At 49.2% G+C, this 15,355-nt stretch overlaps 1 protein-coding gene across 2 annotated transcripts in view; it reads left to right on the top strand.

Moving 5' to 3' along the window:
• The first annotated feature begins 535 nt into the window (after positions 1 to 535).
• KHDRBS3 (KH RNA binding domain containing, signal transduction associated 3) overlaps positions 536 to 15,355 on the top strand; it is a 186,711-nt gene continuing 171,891 nt past the window's right edge. For both annotated transcript variants that reach the window (XR_013966627.1, XM_080799908.1), the window contains exon 1: positions 536 to 711. Coding sequence is in view for 1 of the 2 variants with exons in the window: in XM_080799908.1 (XP_080656034.1) it covers positions 624 to 711 (88 nt within the window). In the remaining variant the exon portion in view is untranslated. The remainder of the gene's footprint in view (positions 712 to 15,355) is intronic.

Genomic DNA, 15,355 nt, shown 5'->3' with positions numbered 1-15,355 from the left:
CGCCCTTCCCCGAGGACGGCGGCGCGGCTGGGGGCGGCCCCCCGAGGCGGCGGGCGGGGCGGGGTGGGGCGGGGCGGGTGGCGGGGGCGGGGCGGGGGCGCGCGGGAGCGGCGAGGGGGGACGCGGGAGCGGCGCGCAGGCGCAGGCGCGGCGGGCGGGGCGGCGGGCAGGGCGCTCCGCGCGGCGGCTCGGAGAGCGCCCGGGGCGGCGCGCGGCGTGCGGGTCGCGGCTGAGCTGGGCGCCGGCGCCGGCTGGCGGGGCTCGCCCGGGACTGCCTCAGGCTCGCCGAGCTCGCCGCCGGCCCGGCCCGAGGGTCCGCCTGAGCGTGCCGGTCCGCGCCCGCTCCTGCTCGACCCGCTGCGGGGCTGCGGGAGCCGCGTCCCGGAACAGCGGCCGCCAGCCCGGGGCAGTCGGCGGCCACCCCCGGGGACCGGAGCCGCGCGGCCGACACTCTCCCCGTGCCGCCTCCGCCGGGCCGACCGCCGGGCTTGGCTCCGCCGCGCCCCGGCCGCGGCGCCTGGCCCGGGTTGCGCGCCGCTGGGGCGCGGGCGGGGTCGGGGGTTGCGGGGCCGCCGCTGCTCGCCTGCCGCGCGTCGGCGTCCCGGGCCCGGCGGCCAGCGAGCATGGAGGAGAAGTACCTGCCGGAGCTGATGGCGGAGAAGGACTCCCTGGACCCCTCCTTCACGCACGCTCTGCGGCTGGTGAACCAAGGTGAGGGCGCACGCCGGCCGGCCGTTAACTGTCGCCCTCGGCCGTTGGGGCCGGGGGAGTGGTGGCCGGGGGCTCGGAGACTGGGGAGGGTCGGGAGCGGGTAGAAATGCCGGGCTCTGGGTAGGCGAACCCGTGGGGTTGGCTAGAAATAGACCTGGGGAGGCGGGCGGGGATCCAGGTAGTAATCTGGGGGCATTTGGGTGGGGACCTGGGAGAACGTGGGATACCTGGGGGGAAAGGGAGATGTGCCTTTCGGAGGCTTGGCGGGGGCAGAAGGTTGGGGCGTTCGGATGAGACTTGAAGATCTTTGGGGACTCGAAGATACCCGAGGGAAACTTATGGGTAGGGGACGTTGAACATCTGGGGACTGTGGCGGGGTGGGGGTTGAATGATCTCATTGGAGGGTAGTTTGTGAGGGACTCGGGGATCCTCGTGTGTTTGGTTTGTCCCGGGAACTGAAGAAAGAGCTGGAGCAAAATGGAAGGATTTGAGGGGATGAAATGCACAGGAGGTGAAGGGAACAGGTGCTTGGATTGTTAGTGAAGTTTGAGGACCTTGGGGGAGGTTTGGGGTCAGACCCTGTGCGTTTCAGAGGAGAGGGACCTGGCGGTCCTAGTGGTAGAGCCCAGGTCCCTCTCCTTTCCGTCTTTTTCTCCCATGCCGAGGCTATAGCCACCCTGGCAGCGTGGTCCGCCTCCCTGGGAGGGGGTGGGGGCAGCTCCAGCCAAGGATTGCAAGCTGGCCTTGGAGGGGTTGGTAGGGGAGAAGAGGCCCACGCAATTGCGCCCTTCTTGGCTTGCCTGTCTTCTCTTTGGGAAGCTCTGGGTGGGTCACCCTCACTGGGGGCTGGCTAGGGGTTGGGAAGACCGGGCAAGGAGTCTTTTGCTGCCTATGCCTTTCAGCACTGCTCAGCCAGTTCAGGGTGTGAACAGCCCTGGGAAGTACAGGGCACCGGGATACAGGGACATATGGAAACGTGCCTACCTAGGACAGTATTTCCTGGCTTGTTCTTCCTCCAGCTTCTTGAGTAATCTGGGATGGAAGGTAAATCAAGCCTGCCTTCCCAGGCACAGTCCTCAATTCCTTCTGTATCTGTTAATCCATGTTTCAGATAAAGATGGGTTTGGGGGCCACTGGTCTTCTTTTTTCTCTGGGTGATGGCAGAAATAGTATCTGGTCAGATCTGTTACCCTTTGCATGAATCACTCCGTGAAGTGGCAGTTTGTGGTCCCCGAGTTAAATCGGGTCTGCTGATCTTAATGCTGGCCCTGGTTCTTTTATTGTTGGAAGTGAAGGATGAGGCAGACATATTCTATTTGTATATAGATGTCTATATTTTAAAACAGCAACCTCCAGCATTTGCCTATTTCAAGCAGTTTTTCGGAGTAGGGTGTGTTGTCGACTGATGGTGGTAGTGGAGAGACTCAGTGTCTCCAAGAATTTAAGCACGCGTGCCGTTTGCATTGTTGAATAGAAATTGGTTTTCAGAGCTTTCCCATTTTATTTTATTTGCAGACTTATTTTTATTTCTTTAATAAGATGGGCTTGTGAAAAAGTAGTGGGCTTACATTCTTAAATTAGAGAGAAGGAATTTTCAGCTTTATTCCCATGCTCTTCTGAACGGTTCTGCACTTGGGTTTCTACTCCTTGCTCTGTATGATTTACATATGTCTTTTGTTGCCTGCTGTGCTGTCATTTCTGTGAAAGAAATTTCTTTGTATGTTGTGTGAGATCAATGGCATTAGAAATAGTCCAGACTGTGGGAGCCAGTGCTTTTTTTTTTTTTTTTAAATGAAGAAGTTGACAAAGTTATGTTACACGCAGTTAAGGAAACAGCTTAAGAAAAGTGTAATGAGTTATTTTGAAAGTTAGAATTTTTTTTTTCTCTGTGCCATGTTGTTATAGTACTGTGTTGCTAATGCATTCAAAATTATTTCAGTTTCTGTTTCTACTAGTGTTAATGGTCTCTAGTTACTTGAAACAGGTACTGGACAATGTTGCCATTTAGTATTTTTTTAGATGCTGAATCTGATTACCTTACTTTTTCCGTAAAAAATGTAATTTGGGTAAGAAGTACATTTTTTCACATGGAACAGTTATGTGAAAGAAGAAAAAGGTGATACTGAGATGCTCTTATTACTGTTAATTTAGATTACTTCAGACAAGCATGTTTTCCCCTTAAATCATAAGCTGATATCCAGAAAGCAAAGCCCTATCATTTAAAATATTAATCATGCTTAATTATGTAACTCCCAAGTGCATTTCTAAATAGTATCTTAAATCTGAATCTGAATGATTAGAAAACTTTGATTTTGAATCTGATAAGCGTCTTGTTATTGGCTACAGAAAAGTATTTTTATTCTCATTTAACAATATTTTTGACTCTTTGCCTCGAAAAGAAACTATTTTTTTCAGAGTTTATTCTGAATCTCTATTCCAGTGTTAGTGTTCCGGCAGTAACTTGTGCAGTGACCATGGTCAGCAGTGAAGGCGATACCTCATGTTTGCATGGAGTGTGTTCAAGTTTCCAAGTCTCTTCAGGGTACATGATGTCTAGTTCCTGTCTCACGCTTGCACCGTGGTGAGGGCGACACTGGTGTCTCCATTTTCCTGGGGAGGCAGCTGAGGAACCCAGTTATGCAAGCTTGTGGGCAGCGGAGATATAATTTGAACTCAGGTCTTCTGTCTCCTAAAGCCATTGTTCTTGCTACTTATGTCTTCCTGCAAAGACAGAATAAACTACTTCACACATACTTATTTAAAACCCTGCAGAAATCAATATCATTAATATGCTTGTTTCTGGTTGGCTTATCTTGATTTTCTAAAAAAAGTTTCGTTCTGTACTTATCTAGTGGTCTTTTTAAAGAAACAAACGTTGGTAGCAGATTTATCCTACAGGATTTTAATGATCCGGCCAAGAGGCACGTTTGCATTAAAGCCCTCCTGTGACCAGTTTATTACTCTTGTAATCAACACATGATAATAATGAAACAGTTTATAAATGAGGTGTTGCCTTTTTTTTTTTAAATTCAGTAGTTGTAAACGTTGATCAACCTCCTAGCTGAATTATTTTTTTTTTCTAATAATCTTTAAGTAAGAACTTGAGCTGGGATAACATCAGGATGTGTGCTCCCAAGCTAATATAGTCTAGCTCTTACACTTTTTCCAGGCTTGTGTTTCATGATGGGCATTAGTTGCTGACTTTCTTTTTATTTTCTCAGGCTACCTGGCTCCCTTCCCCCTAAATACTGAGTACTTTTATTTTTCTACCAAATGTAATGGTTAATGTTTACTTGATGTTAAAACTGAATCAAAGAATAAAGGCTTTTGTATCACCCCCTTCCCCCACGTCCATGCCTATAGAGAATTGACATTGCTGGTTCTTGCCAAGGAGGTTAATTGGAGATGAAAGTAGCATCCCATGTTTTGTATTGTATTTGCTAGGAGGGAATGTGCTGACTCTTACAAAAAAAATCTTTAGAAATGTCTTATGCATTATAATTTAATCCAGCTCTCTGGTACTGCTTTGGATGGTTTTCAATCCAAGCCAAGTAACCATTAAATAAGATTACATAACCCTGTATTTTTAATTATCTGATATAATATATGGATTGGTGGCTGATTCAATGCCAAGTTATATTCAGTGGTTGGTTACAGGGGAAGTGCAGCAGAGGATTCAAGACTAAGCTGGTCTGTTTGTGTCCAAATTGATAAAGTTGTCTGTTGGTATTTCAAAATAATAATTTTTCATCTTACATCAATTTCTCTAAAATCAGTACTCTTAGCATTATTCAGGATATGTGTGAGGGGCAAAAATGTATAAGGGGAGGATCGTTACTTAGCCCGATATGCCGTGTCTCTTTGTTCAACAAAACCTGATGGCTTAACGTTTCCTATTTGGTGACCCCTTTTGGAAAATGTTTGTGATTTGCTTGACTATTGTCAGATGTGTGGAGTAAGACGAAGGAGAATGGAAATTGCAGAATTATATTTAGATGTAGTGTGTGAGTCTCTGTTTCATCCAAAAGAGGCTGTGGTTTTTTTAGTTTTCAATTGTTTTTCTTAGGATTTTCAGAATTTTTAATCTTTTTTTTTTTTTTTTTTTTGGTAAGAAAATGGAGGGGATGCTGTTTCTGAGTTTTATGGAGTGTGGAGTATGATTTGAAGTGATCCAGTGGTTGTGCGTGATAGTGTTTGGGTATCCGGTCATTAGTGACATGTTGCTGGAGAAGCTGCCATGCCAGGTCCTGGGCCGAGTTGTGGAGGTGGTGAGGGAAGCACAAGGGAGACTCTGCTCCTGAGAAAGGAGTGTGCTCACATGTGTTGATCTTAGAGTGAGTGTCAAGTGTGGAGATGCCTTCTTCTTTCTTAAGGAAAGTCTTCAACTACCCTTCAGCTGTCCTTTTGAAGTGCCCAGTGACTAGATGGTTTAACTCAGTCAGCCTAGGGACATATTTGAGGCTTTTCTCTGTGCCGGGTCATGTCTGTAATGTGAATACTGTAACAGTCCAGAAATGTAGAGGTTACTAGCCCAGTTTTTCAGTTGTGGAAATGGAGACTCCAACAACTAAAGTGAGTTACCCAGGACATTGCAAAATGTCCCAGTGAAGGGACAAGCTTTGTTCTTTCCTGAACCACACTGGCCCACAGAGGGAGAGGGTCCCTTCATGGCTGGGCTGGGATTGAAAGCCAGGTTACATGGCATCCCTTTTTATAGCTTGCCCTTGGAATTTGTGCTCTAAGGGATCTCCTGTGATCAGATCCTTCCCCCGTGAATGGATCTAGGTGGCCCATTTCTTCCCGGAGCAGCTGGTGCTTACCTCTATGGTGTGGTCGTCCTTGCGCCATGTTATTAGGACCTGTCTTCCGGGGGAGAGTGTCATCTTCTGGGTGGCTGGCCTGGACTTCCAAGGCTTGGTCTTGAGCACCTCATGGAGCTCTTACATCTCTCCACTCCTGCCTTCTTTCAGTGTTGTGTTGCAGTTTTTACAGAGGCGGGAGACTCAGAGTGTTGTCACGGTAGGGCAGCTGACCTGGGCACAGACCCAGTGAAAGAGGCTCTGAGTGGGATACAGTGCGGGACCAGCAGCAGGAGGCCCCCGTGCTCTTTGCATGTGGTAGGACTTCGGGGCTCTTCTCCAGGAGACCCTGAGGAGATGTTAGCAGGTCTGTTTGCCATCAGACCTTTATTTACTTTTCTTCTTAAGGAATTTATTAAGCCAATATGCTCTAATGCAATTAGCTCTCCTTCCCTAAATTCCCAATGACAGACTAAACCCGGAAATTTGCAGCCCTCGTTATATGGCAGTGAAGCCTTCTTGCCCGAAGGAGTTAATCCTCAAACTCAGAGGTCAGACAGACACCCCGAACCAGGGGAGCAGCCGGGATTGCAGACTGAATGCCCACAGCGGATCTGATAGCACAAGACCCTTTTGCTTGTTGTCATCATTCCCACCGAGTGAAGATAGACTGGTTTATATTTTTTACCAAAAAATAGAAGTGTTCTTTAGCATTGGGGATAATGATTATGATAAAAGCTGCCAAATTGAGGGCCTCTTTGTGCCAGGTGCTTCCTATGCATTATCTCTAATCCTCACAAAGATCTTGCAAGGTAGGTGGTTTCATCCCCTGCCTGCCTCTTTTGTTTTTTTCCAAATGACTCATCTGAGTCTCGAAAATGTAAAGCAGTTTGCCCAGTCAAGGTGCACAACTTTCAAAAATCAGGCTGAAATTTTGAGTCTGCAGTGTTTTGACAGGACGCTTGAAGAAAAACAGATGAGAGGATGGAAGTTGATGTTGTTTTTAAATACAAGTTTTATCATAGTGGAAGCCAGTTAGGAATTTCCACTGCCGATGATGAGTTTTTAAACGAGGTCCCCCTAAAATGTGTTTTACAAAAAGACAAGTTCACTTTTTCCCAACGTTCTCCAGCAGCACTTCTCAGTCTTCAGTAGGCACTCAAGGGAAGGATTCTTAATTATGAGTATTTCAGCGGTCAGGGAGAAAATAGGAAAACGGTCACTGTGGAAAGCTACTAAGACAATGGCTCTTTGTCTTGAAGGAACCTCTCAGAGGCACAAAGCTCTTTATTTTTTAATATTTATCACAGAAACATTGGGTTGAAAGGATGGTATCAGGGATTTTTAGTCAGTTTATTGCATGTTTAGAAATTCTCCATTTTCTAAAAATAGGCTCAAAAAGTGGAGGGAAGAGAGTGCCAAGAGCATAAAGGACACATTCTCACAGACACTGGTTTCGGCTCTGATGCCGGTGGGCGGTGGGAGGATGGTTGACTATCCTTGCCTTGTAATTGCTAATAGTAATAGTCACCATTTATAAAGAACTTTTCCTGGGTTAGATGCTTTATGTGCGTTATTGTGCTTAATTTTTCTCACAATGTTAAAAGAGTAAATCGTTTTACCTTATTTTACACGTGAGAAAGTGAGGGCATGAAGGACCAATTATTTGCCTAAGGTCAGACAGTTAAGTGGTAAACCAGGATTCAAGTCCTTACCTGCCACCTCCCAGACAACAGACCGCTCACCTGTGAGCACCGGCAGAGCCGGAAGCTTCCCCTGCGGCTGGAGTTTCACCTTGGACTTCCGAGGGAAGTTCTCTGCTGAGCAGCTCATCAGAGTCATTGTTCAGTATCAGCCCGGTGGGGTGTGGGGAGGGTGGACTGCATGCTGTGCAGAGGGGCACATGGCAGACTGACAAAAAGGGGCAGGAGCTTTGTGACAGTGGCAGCGTGGAAGGTGTGGTGGGTGGCATTTACATGGGAACTAGGGTTACTTAATTAGGGAAGAGCTGCTCCCGAGGTGGCCGTGGGATTACGGGAGGGGAAGACTTTGTAGTTGGAGCCTATGCACGTTACTTACTTCAGGGAGCCTTGGTTTCCCATCTTTAAAATGGGAGCACTTACACTCCTTTGTCGGGCTGTTGCTTCAGGCATGACACGAGTATGTGTCTAACACATGACAGGTGCTTGGTAAACGTTACCTGCTCTTTTTACACGATGGCCTGGGACCGATGTGTATCCTGGCATCACTTTCCAGACGCAAAACCTGTAATAACTTAATCCTCTAGTTTCAGTTTTCAGGGTGGTTTTTTGTTGTTAGAATGAGTTTAGTTTTCCAGCACAGGAAATACTGAAGGACAGACTCATTCTTGGGAAGCTTCCTTAGTGGTGCCCAGACAGTTAGCCGCGCTGGTTGATTGTCCCCGTGCAGCTCAAGGTACAGTAGCCCCTGGAGTTTCAGGTTGCCCCTGGAGCATCCATAAACAGCTTTGTGACCGTCCCTCTTAAAACATAGCTGGACACTCAGCAGCTCCTCTCCACAAGCACGAGATCTCTTGCTCTGACTTGGTAAGCTGTCCATTTCCATCATTTTCTGCATTTCCATAATTTTTCGCCAATCGGCCCCTGCTGCTATTTTAAGGACTTGAAAAGGTGCTCCTGGCGTATCGCTGATGTTCTTGGTCGGTATGGTGAAGAGCAGGAGGATGTGAGAGCGCCCTGTTTGACAGACGTCTTACGGGGGCGGCACTGCTCCGCCGGGCTGGGAGCGGAGGGGAGCAGGGCTGGTTTGCCGGCTCCTCTTCCCCCTCGGTCGACGCTGGTGCTCCGCTCCCGCTCCACTAGATGGCGCTGCGCACAGCCGGTTGCCCTCGCCGCGCCCTGGCGCTGCTCTGAGCCCGCGCTGGCTTGTCCACGGGCCTGTGTTGCTTTTGATTTTCCTGTATCAGTCTTGCACGTTTCTGACTTTAAGAGCAGACTCAGTAGCTCCCCTCAGTATTGGCAGAGAGGGCACCCTCCCGAGGGCGTCAGGTGTCCCAGGCGCTGCTCGCACATCGCTGGGTTCGTTCATCCCTGGGTTCGTTCATCCCGGGCCGCCCCCGAGGTTGGTCCGTTCTCACCCTGCAGATGAGTCCTCCGAGGTTACGGGGTAGCCAGCCTGTGCGAGGTCACGGGGAGGGGGGGGGGTTGCCATCCCGAGACGAAAAACGTCCCCAAGGTGTTTGAGCTGAAACTGTATCCAGGGTAAGGGGGGCACCTGGGGTAGTCGGGTGCATGGCTGCTGGCCACAAATTCGTTCATTTTGTGCGGAAAATTACAGTCCTGTTGTTTGCATTGGAGCATAGGAGTCAAAGTCTTTGATTTGTGTGAGGAAGCAAACAACTGTCACGAAAGCTTTGTCAGCTGCCGTAGGAATTCCTGCTTCCTCCTGGGGTCAGGGGCTTGATCAATACCAGGTCCAAAACCTGGGAGAAATTTTGGACAAAACCACGATTACATTTTTAGTAATTTTAGCAGAGCTGAATACTGGATAGAGTCCATAAGCCTGCCAAAATGTTTGCTGACGTTTCTTTCATTTTATTCAACTAGTGTTTGTGAAGTACCCATGGTGCTCAGCGTAGTTGTGTGTTCTGGGCCAGTCATTTCTCTGAGCCTGCGTTTCCTCATCTGCGCAGGCAGTGGTGCCTGCCTCGTGCATCACTAGGGCGGAATGATGATGATGTGATACTTGCTTTGTTTTACTTTAAGATTTTAACGTACGGCACATATTTGTTACACCTAATACGAGTTCACTACACACCTTCCTCATGTATCTTTTATATCTGAATTTCCTATCTCAGCTCCTGGTTATCTACCAGTGAGTAGATTATCTGCTGGTGTTTTTTGTTTGTTTGTTTGTTTGTTTTTGTTTTGTTTTTTAGATTTTATTTATTTATTTGTCAGAGAGAGTGAGCACAAGCAGGCAAAGTGGCAGGCAGAGGCAGAGAGAGAAGCAGGCTCTCCACTGAGCAAGGAGCCCGATGTGGGACTCGATCTTAGGACCCTGGGATCATGACCTGAGCTGAAGGCAGTGGCTTAACCAGCTGAGCCATGCAGGCGCCCCAAACTGACAGTTTTTTTAGTGCTGGCTTTCTCCTCCCACCTTGTGCCTCCTCTGCTCCTTGCTTTGAGTTTGGGTGTGCTCAGCAAACATGAACAGAGCCAAGTACTTAGAGAAATCCCTCTTACCTTTTGTTTGCCCCACAAGTGCAGACCACTGCGAACTGCAAATACAGGATGAGGTGTGGATGGTTTGGTAGGACGGAGAGGTGAGGGGTGATTTTCCGTCACCCAGTGTGGCGTTCCCATCTCAGCTCTGCCACTTCGTGCGGTGACCTTGGGTACATGAACCCTGCTCAGCTCAGTTTTCCGTGACTGTAAAATGGTCATTTAAAGAAGAAAAAAGTGAAGCCAGTTGGAGTCTTTGAGCAGTTTACACACGCCGCGTGGGGAGCTGTGCAGTCGTGTGGGATGTGTAGTGGTGCGGGGTCGGGGGCGGCTGCTGCCTTCGTCATCATCGTCATCGTGATCATCAGCATCTTCATTTCACAGTTTTTATCCAGAATCTGTGATCCAGAGAGGGAGCTGAACATGCAGAGGGAATGGTTCTGAGAGTGAGTGAGCGCTGCGGCGGCAGGAGGTGGGGGGCATTCTGGGGCTCAGAGCATGAGCAGCTGACCCAGGGCCAGGAGGAGTGCTCTTCAGGGAGGACTTGGCTGGACGCAGCTCTCCCCACAGGCGAGAGGAGGTCTTGGGCAGGGACACGGACCTTTCCCGACTCCCCCAGATAATTGCTGTGTCACGTCACGCCCTCCTCCCTGTTCCGCCACATCCCTGTGCACTGCAGGTCTGTGCTGCTCTGTCCTCGTCCCTTCCCCATCCCGTTGTTAAGACCTTTAGTGCTTATTGCTGACATTAAAAGCTTTCGTTTGGAAACAACTTTAAGTGCTGAGACTCCGTATGCCCATTTATTTGAGTTCACCGGTCGTTTACATTTTCCCACATTGGCCTGCCGGCCTCTCCGTGTAGTTGTGTATGTTCCTGACACTCGGGAGGTAAGGTGCCTGTGTCACCTCCCTGGGCCTTGGTGTGTGTTTTCTAAGAATAAGGACCTTCTCTTATGTAACTGCAGCCTGGAGCGCAGGGTCAGATTTAGGAAGTTAATTGCGGCTTCCTGCGACTGTCTCGTCTCCTGTGCACGTGCCCGTCTTGCCCTTCGCTCCCATTTGTCTTCACGGGGTGCGGCTGGGGATCCCGCCGAGCCTTTGGCTGTCAGGGGTCTTCAGTGTCTTCATCTGGAAGAGTTCCTGTCTTCCTTTACCGTTCATGGTGTGCACTTTTGATGGCTACACACAGCGGGTTTTTTGGTAGAGTGGTCCTGGGTTCGGGTTGTCTGTTTCCTTAATCCTCGGTTCACGTGTGTGCACTTTGAGCAGGCACGCCGTGGAGGTGTGGTGTGTCCTCAGTGCTCAGCTGGGGAGGCGCACAGCGTCACTGTCACCGCCCTGTTCCCCATGAGGTTCCGTTTGCTACGTGGTTCAGGTGCCGCTGGTGTCTCCACTGCAGAGATGACGTTTTCCTTGCGTGGGGCATTTGTGCTTCGGCGGAGAGCTGCTTTGAGACTATGTCGGTACCCTGTTCCTCGTGATAAACTCTTCGTCACAGACTTCAGCATCCGCTAGTGTTTCTCAGCCGAATTCTTACTGTGCGGCTGCGAGGGGGTGGTCTTCTTGTTCACTCACTGCGTCTGTAATGACTGCTCGACGTTCTGCTGGAGGGGACATGTTTAAGGTTTCTCTCCTTCCTCCTCCCTCCGCACTCCCTCCAGGTGTCATCTACCCGTATATGTTCTTGACTCAACTGGTTATAATCCTTTACCATCACAGTGTAAACTGACTGTTAAGTTGCCCCAGATTTGTCCGTTGGGGAGCCCCATGTTCAGGCTCTTGGTCCTACTGACAGGAGCACCCTGTGCGTCTTCTGAGTATTTTTTTTTTTTTTAACTTTCTAATAGCATTTTGTTCCAGGCACATCTTGTCATTGCTTGGCTCTAAAATCAGCCATTTCTCCCAAGATACCCAGTTTCTCATGTGGGATGGTTGTTCACCGTGAGGATCAGGGCTGCTGGGGTGTCATTGCTTCTGGGCCCTTTGACTGGATGGCGGGAGGTGGGTGTGTGTTTGTGGGGGTTGGCCACCATCTTCACGGGAAGCTACATGGAGGTCAGCAGACTTCCTGTCGGAGGCCAGGAGGGGATAGTCTGTAGGCTGTGCATTCTGCTCAACTCACTGCTGTAGCAGAAAAACAGCTGGAGATGGTATGGAAAAGAATGTGTATGATTGTGTCCTGATGACACTTTAGAGAAACGGGCCTTGTGCCATAGTCTGCCTGCCCTTCCCTGCTCTCAGCTACTAGAGAGCAGGGACCAGACCTCGCCTCTCTTTTCCAATGCCATCCACACACAGAGTTGTGCCCTTGGGATGAGGGGATTAATCATTCATTCACTGTTTCTGTTGCAGACCACTCATTCCTCTTAGATGGATATTTTGGATGTCTGTTTCTTATGACATGTTGATTTGTTGGGGATTTAATTTGCAAGATGTGAGTCTTTTAAAACCATAGTATGTGGTCGCCTGGCTAACTCAGTAGGTTAGAGCCTCTGTCTTCAGCTCCGGTTATGATCCCAGGGTCCTGGGATCGAGCCCCTCATCAGGCTCTCTGTCTGCTCAGTGGGGGGCCTGCTCCCCCCGCCTGCCTCTCTGCCTACTTGTGATCTCTGTCAAATAAATAAATAAAATATTTAAAAAATAGTATGCACAATATGCAAAGTAATAAAAATAATTTCATAAAACTCCCGGGAGTGTTTTATCTCACCATGATAAAATGATTACCTTTTTCTTCCTGAAGGCATCTCTCAAGACAGAGCCAGGGGGTGTGGGCATTACACATGCTTCTCCTCTGGTCTAGCATAGCTCCTGGTCCAGGTAGTCCTCAGCTGAAAGGCACAGCTCCAGCACCAACTGACTGGGTGAGAAATCTCAAAATCATGCTCCTTTTATTGTCTCAGAATAGGTTTATTTCTTCACAATTTTCACTATGTAATTTATTCAAAAAAAGACCTTCATTATAGCAGTAACAAATGGGTTTTATCAGGGAGTGAACCCATTCTCAGACAGGTATGTCGTTGGGCAGGACTAGCTGTTGTTGACATACAGTGACAAGGACTGAGACAACAGGGGACACTGGAAACACCCGCGCCCCAGAGTACTGCAGATAGCAATAGCGGGAGTGCGAAGATGCGGATTAAATCAGTCTAAAGTGTCTCCGATGACTCCGAAATAAATCAGACTTTTAGTTATTGCTTACATTTTTTTTTAACTCCCCAAATTCAAAAGTCAGTTGTCAGCGTGTCGGTGAGCAGTTCCGTTTGTTGGCAGGCTATCTGTTGATCAGAAGAGCATGAGGTCGCTCTTGGTCCTTTCTCAAGTCTGTGTGTCAAGTCTGCAGCTCATGGCTCTGTGGAGAGTCTGGTCTGGAGGGAGAGGGAAGCTGTGCACGTCTCTTGCCCCCACCTGGCTCTTGTCCCCCATGTCCTGAGATGCCTTATAAGATTTTGATTTGGTTAATGAGTTTTACTGCTTTTTACTGTTTCGTTGTTTTAAGTGTGGGGAATCGGGAGGAAGTTCTGCCTTAGCGTCTGTGTGTCTTGCATCTACTCAGGGACACCCATGAAGAAAGCACTGTCTGCCCTTTGGACACGTGGCCCATCATGTAGGGTACCATCGGTTCAGAACAAACTCCCCGCCCTGTATTTGTCGTGCCTACAAGCACTTGGAGACGCGCACACACACTCACACACAAGTCATGTGTCCTAACAGTCAGCTGACTGTATTCTGTACTTTCTTTGAGTTCCTTTTTTGACTCTGTCGGGGTTATGCTCATAAGTGGTAAATTGGGGTGTTACTTTTGGTAATAATAAGCTCTGTGAGCCTCAGTTTCTCCATCTAGAAAATGATGATGACAGAATCTGGAAAGTGCCTGGCATCTTGTGGGTACCCCTTCTCCAGCAGCACACCTGTCCCCTCTTCAAGGAGCCCTGCACAGGCACAGGGACAGACTTGACAGCCTTTGTGTACTTCTCGAAGCATTCCTTTAGAAGGCTGCACATGAGTTCTTGGCTCCCCGGTGTCTGTGAGAGCGCCGTGTCCCTTCCAGTAAAGGAGTCACAGCAGGAAATAGCGTTGGGGCTTGGACAGTCAGCAAGATGCTGTCGGCACAGGAACAGCCAGATCTGCCAGGGAGACTTCAGACTTTTACTCTTTCCGGAAATGACGGTCCACCTTTCAGCGACGCTTTGGGAGCGTCCTGACAGGCTGTGTGTTTCTCCTGCCTTTCGCCCTGGACTGGAGGGTGTTCTTCAGAAAGGATCGTGCTCCTCAGTGGGGCTAAGTGCGGGGACACAGAGCTGGGTCGTACTTTGTTCGGGCTGAAGGAATTTTCAGCTCAGTAGGGAAGCAGCCAACTTAAAAGATACACACAGTGCGGGGTGGTAAGCGCCACAGGAAAGACCAGCGCAGGGTCCTCTGGTGTTGCCTGGGAGTGGTACGTTATCCCGACCCACGTGTGACTCCTGGACAGCTGCAGAGCGTGACATACCTGTGACACCAGTCAGTTAACGCCTCAGCATTGACCGCAGGATGCCCGGTCAGACAGGTAGTGTGCTCAGGGGGGCTCCTACTCTCCTCCCCGTGTGTCCCCTGCAGTGGGACCCTTCCTCCTCTTTGCTGCCATCCTTGGATTTATCACACTCTGGATGATAATGACTTGTTGGGAGTTATTTCTCCCATGAGAGTCCAAGGTCATTCAGACAGGAACGTGACTTACTCTCTTTGATTCCTGGCCGGTGCCCAGCACAGTGCCTGGGATATAGGGGGTCTCAGTAATGTTTGTAGGATGAAGAGCCAGTTGGTCTCACATTCTTGTTCTGTGCATTAGGGCAAGGAATTCATTATCTCAGGGTGCTTTGTTGAAGAAATATGGAGAGCGTTTTCATCTCATTTGAGGTGAGCACGTACCTTCTCCTCTCCAAACTCAGTTCCTTGGTTTGTTCAAGTAGGCACGGTACTGCCTACCCACCCTGTCTTCCCCCCCCCACCGCCCCCGACTTCTTGCGAGGATTTAGTGATGCACCTCAACACTGTATAGAAGAGAGACTCCAGGCTGCTTGGGTCTCTAGTGCTTGAATGGTGCCTAACACAGTAGGCACTCGGTGTCTGTTGAATGGATAATACACGTGAAAGCACCTTCTATTTCTTTGTCTGGAGTACAAAGTAAAAACAGGAATGTGCTAAGAAGTGGGGTAGCGGGACAGGCAGGGACTAGCTTGTGCAGGGCCTGTAAACAGACGGCTAAGGAGCGTGAATGCATTCCGCCGGCTGCATGTTTTAGAAGATCATTTGGGACGTTGAACAATACAGGTGGAACATTGTATGAGCTCAGAGTTCCGTGTGGTATTCCCAGACGTCTAATTGCGCTGAGAATGCATCGTGTGTATCTGAGGCCCTGGTGGAGGAGGTTCCCTGGGGAACCTGCAAAGGGGAAAGGACAAGGAGACCCTTGTGGCCGCATCAACACTGGAGTTGTGGGCAAAGGTGAAGAAACCCTCTGTTGTTTCCTTCTCTTACTTCATGAAGGGTGTGTGAGTCCATCCGTGTAAATTACACTTGAAACTGTGTATTTTAAAAGCTTTTTTGTGTGTGCACGTGTGATGCATTTCTTCTCATGTAGGAATCTTAAAGTTTGTCGCTG

This window comes from Martes martes (assembly GCF_963455335.1).
Source record: "Martes martes genome assembly, chromosome: 4".
In the NCBI taxonomy this organism is placed as follows: domain Eukaryota; kingdom Metazoa; phylum Chordata; class Mammalia; order Carnivora; family Mustelidae; genus Martes; species Martes martes.
The sequence above is the reverse complement of the archived record's forward strand: the minus strand, read 5'-3'. Positions and strand labels throughout refer to the sequence as shown.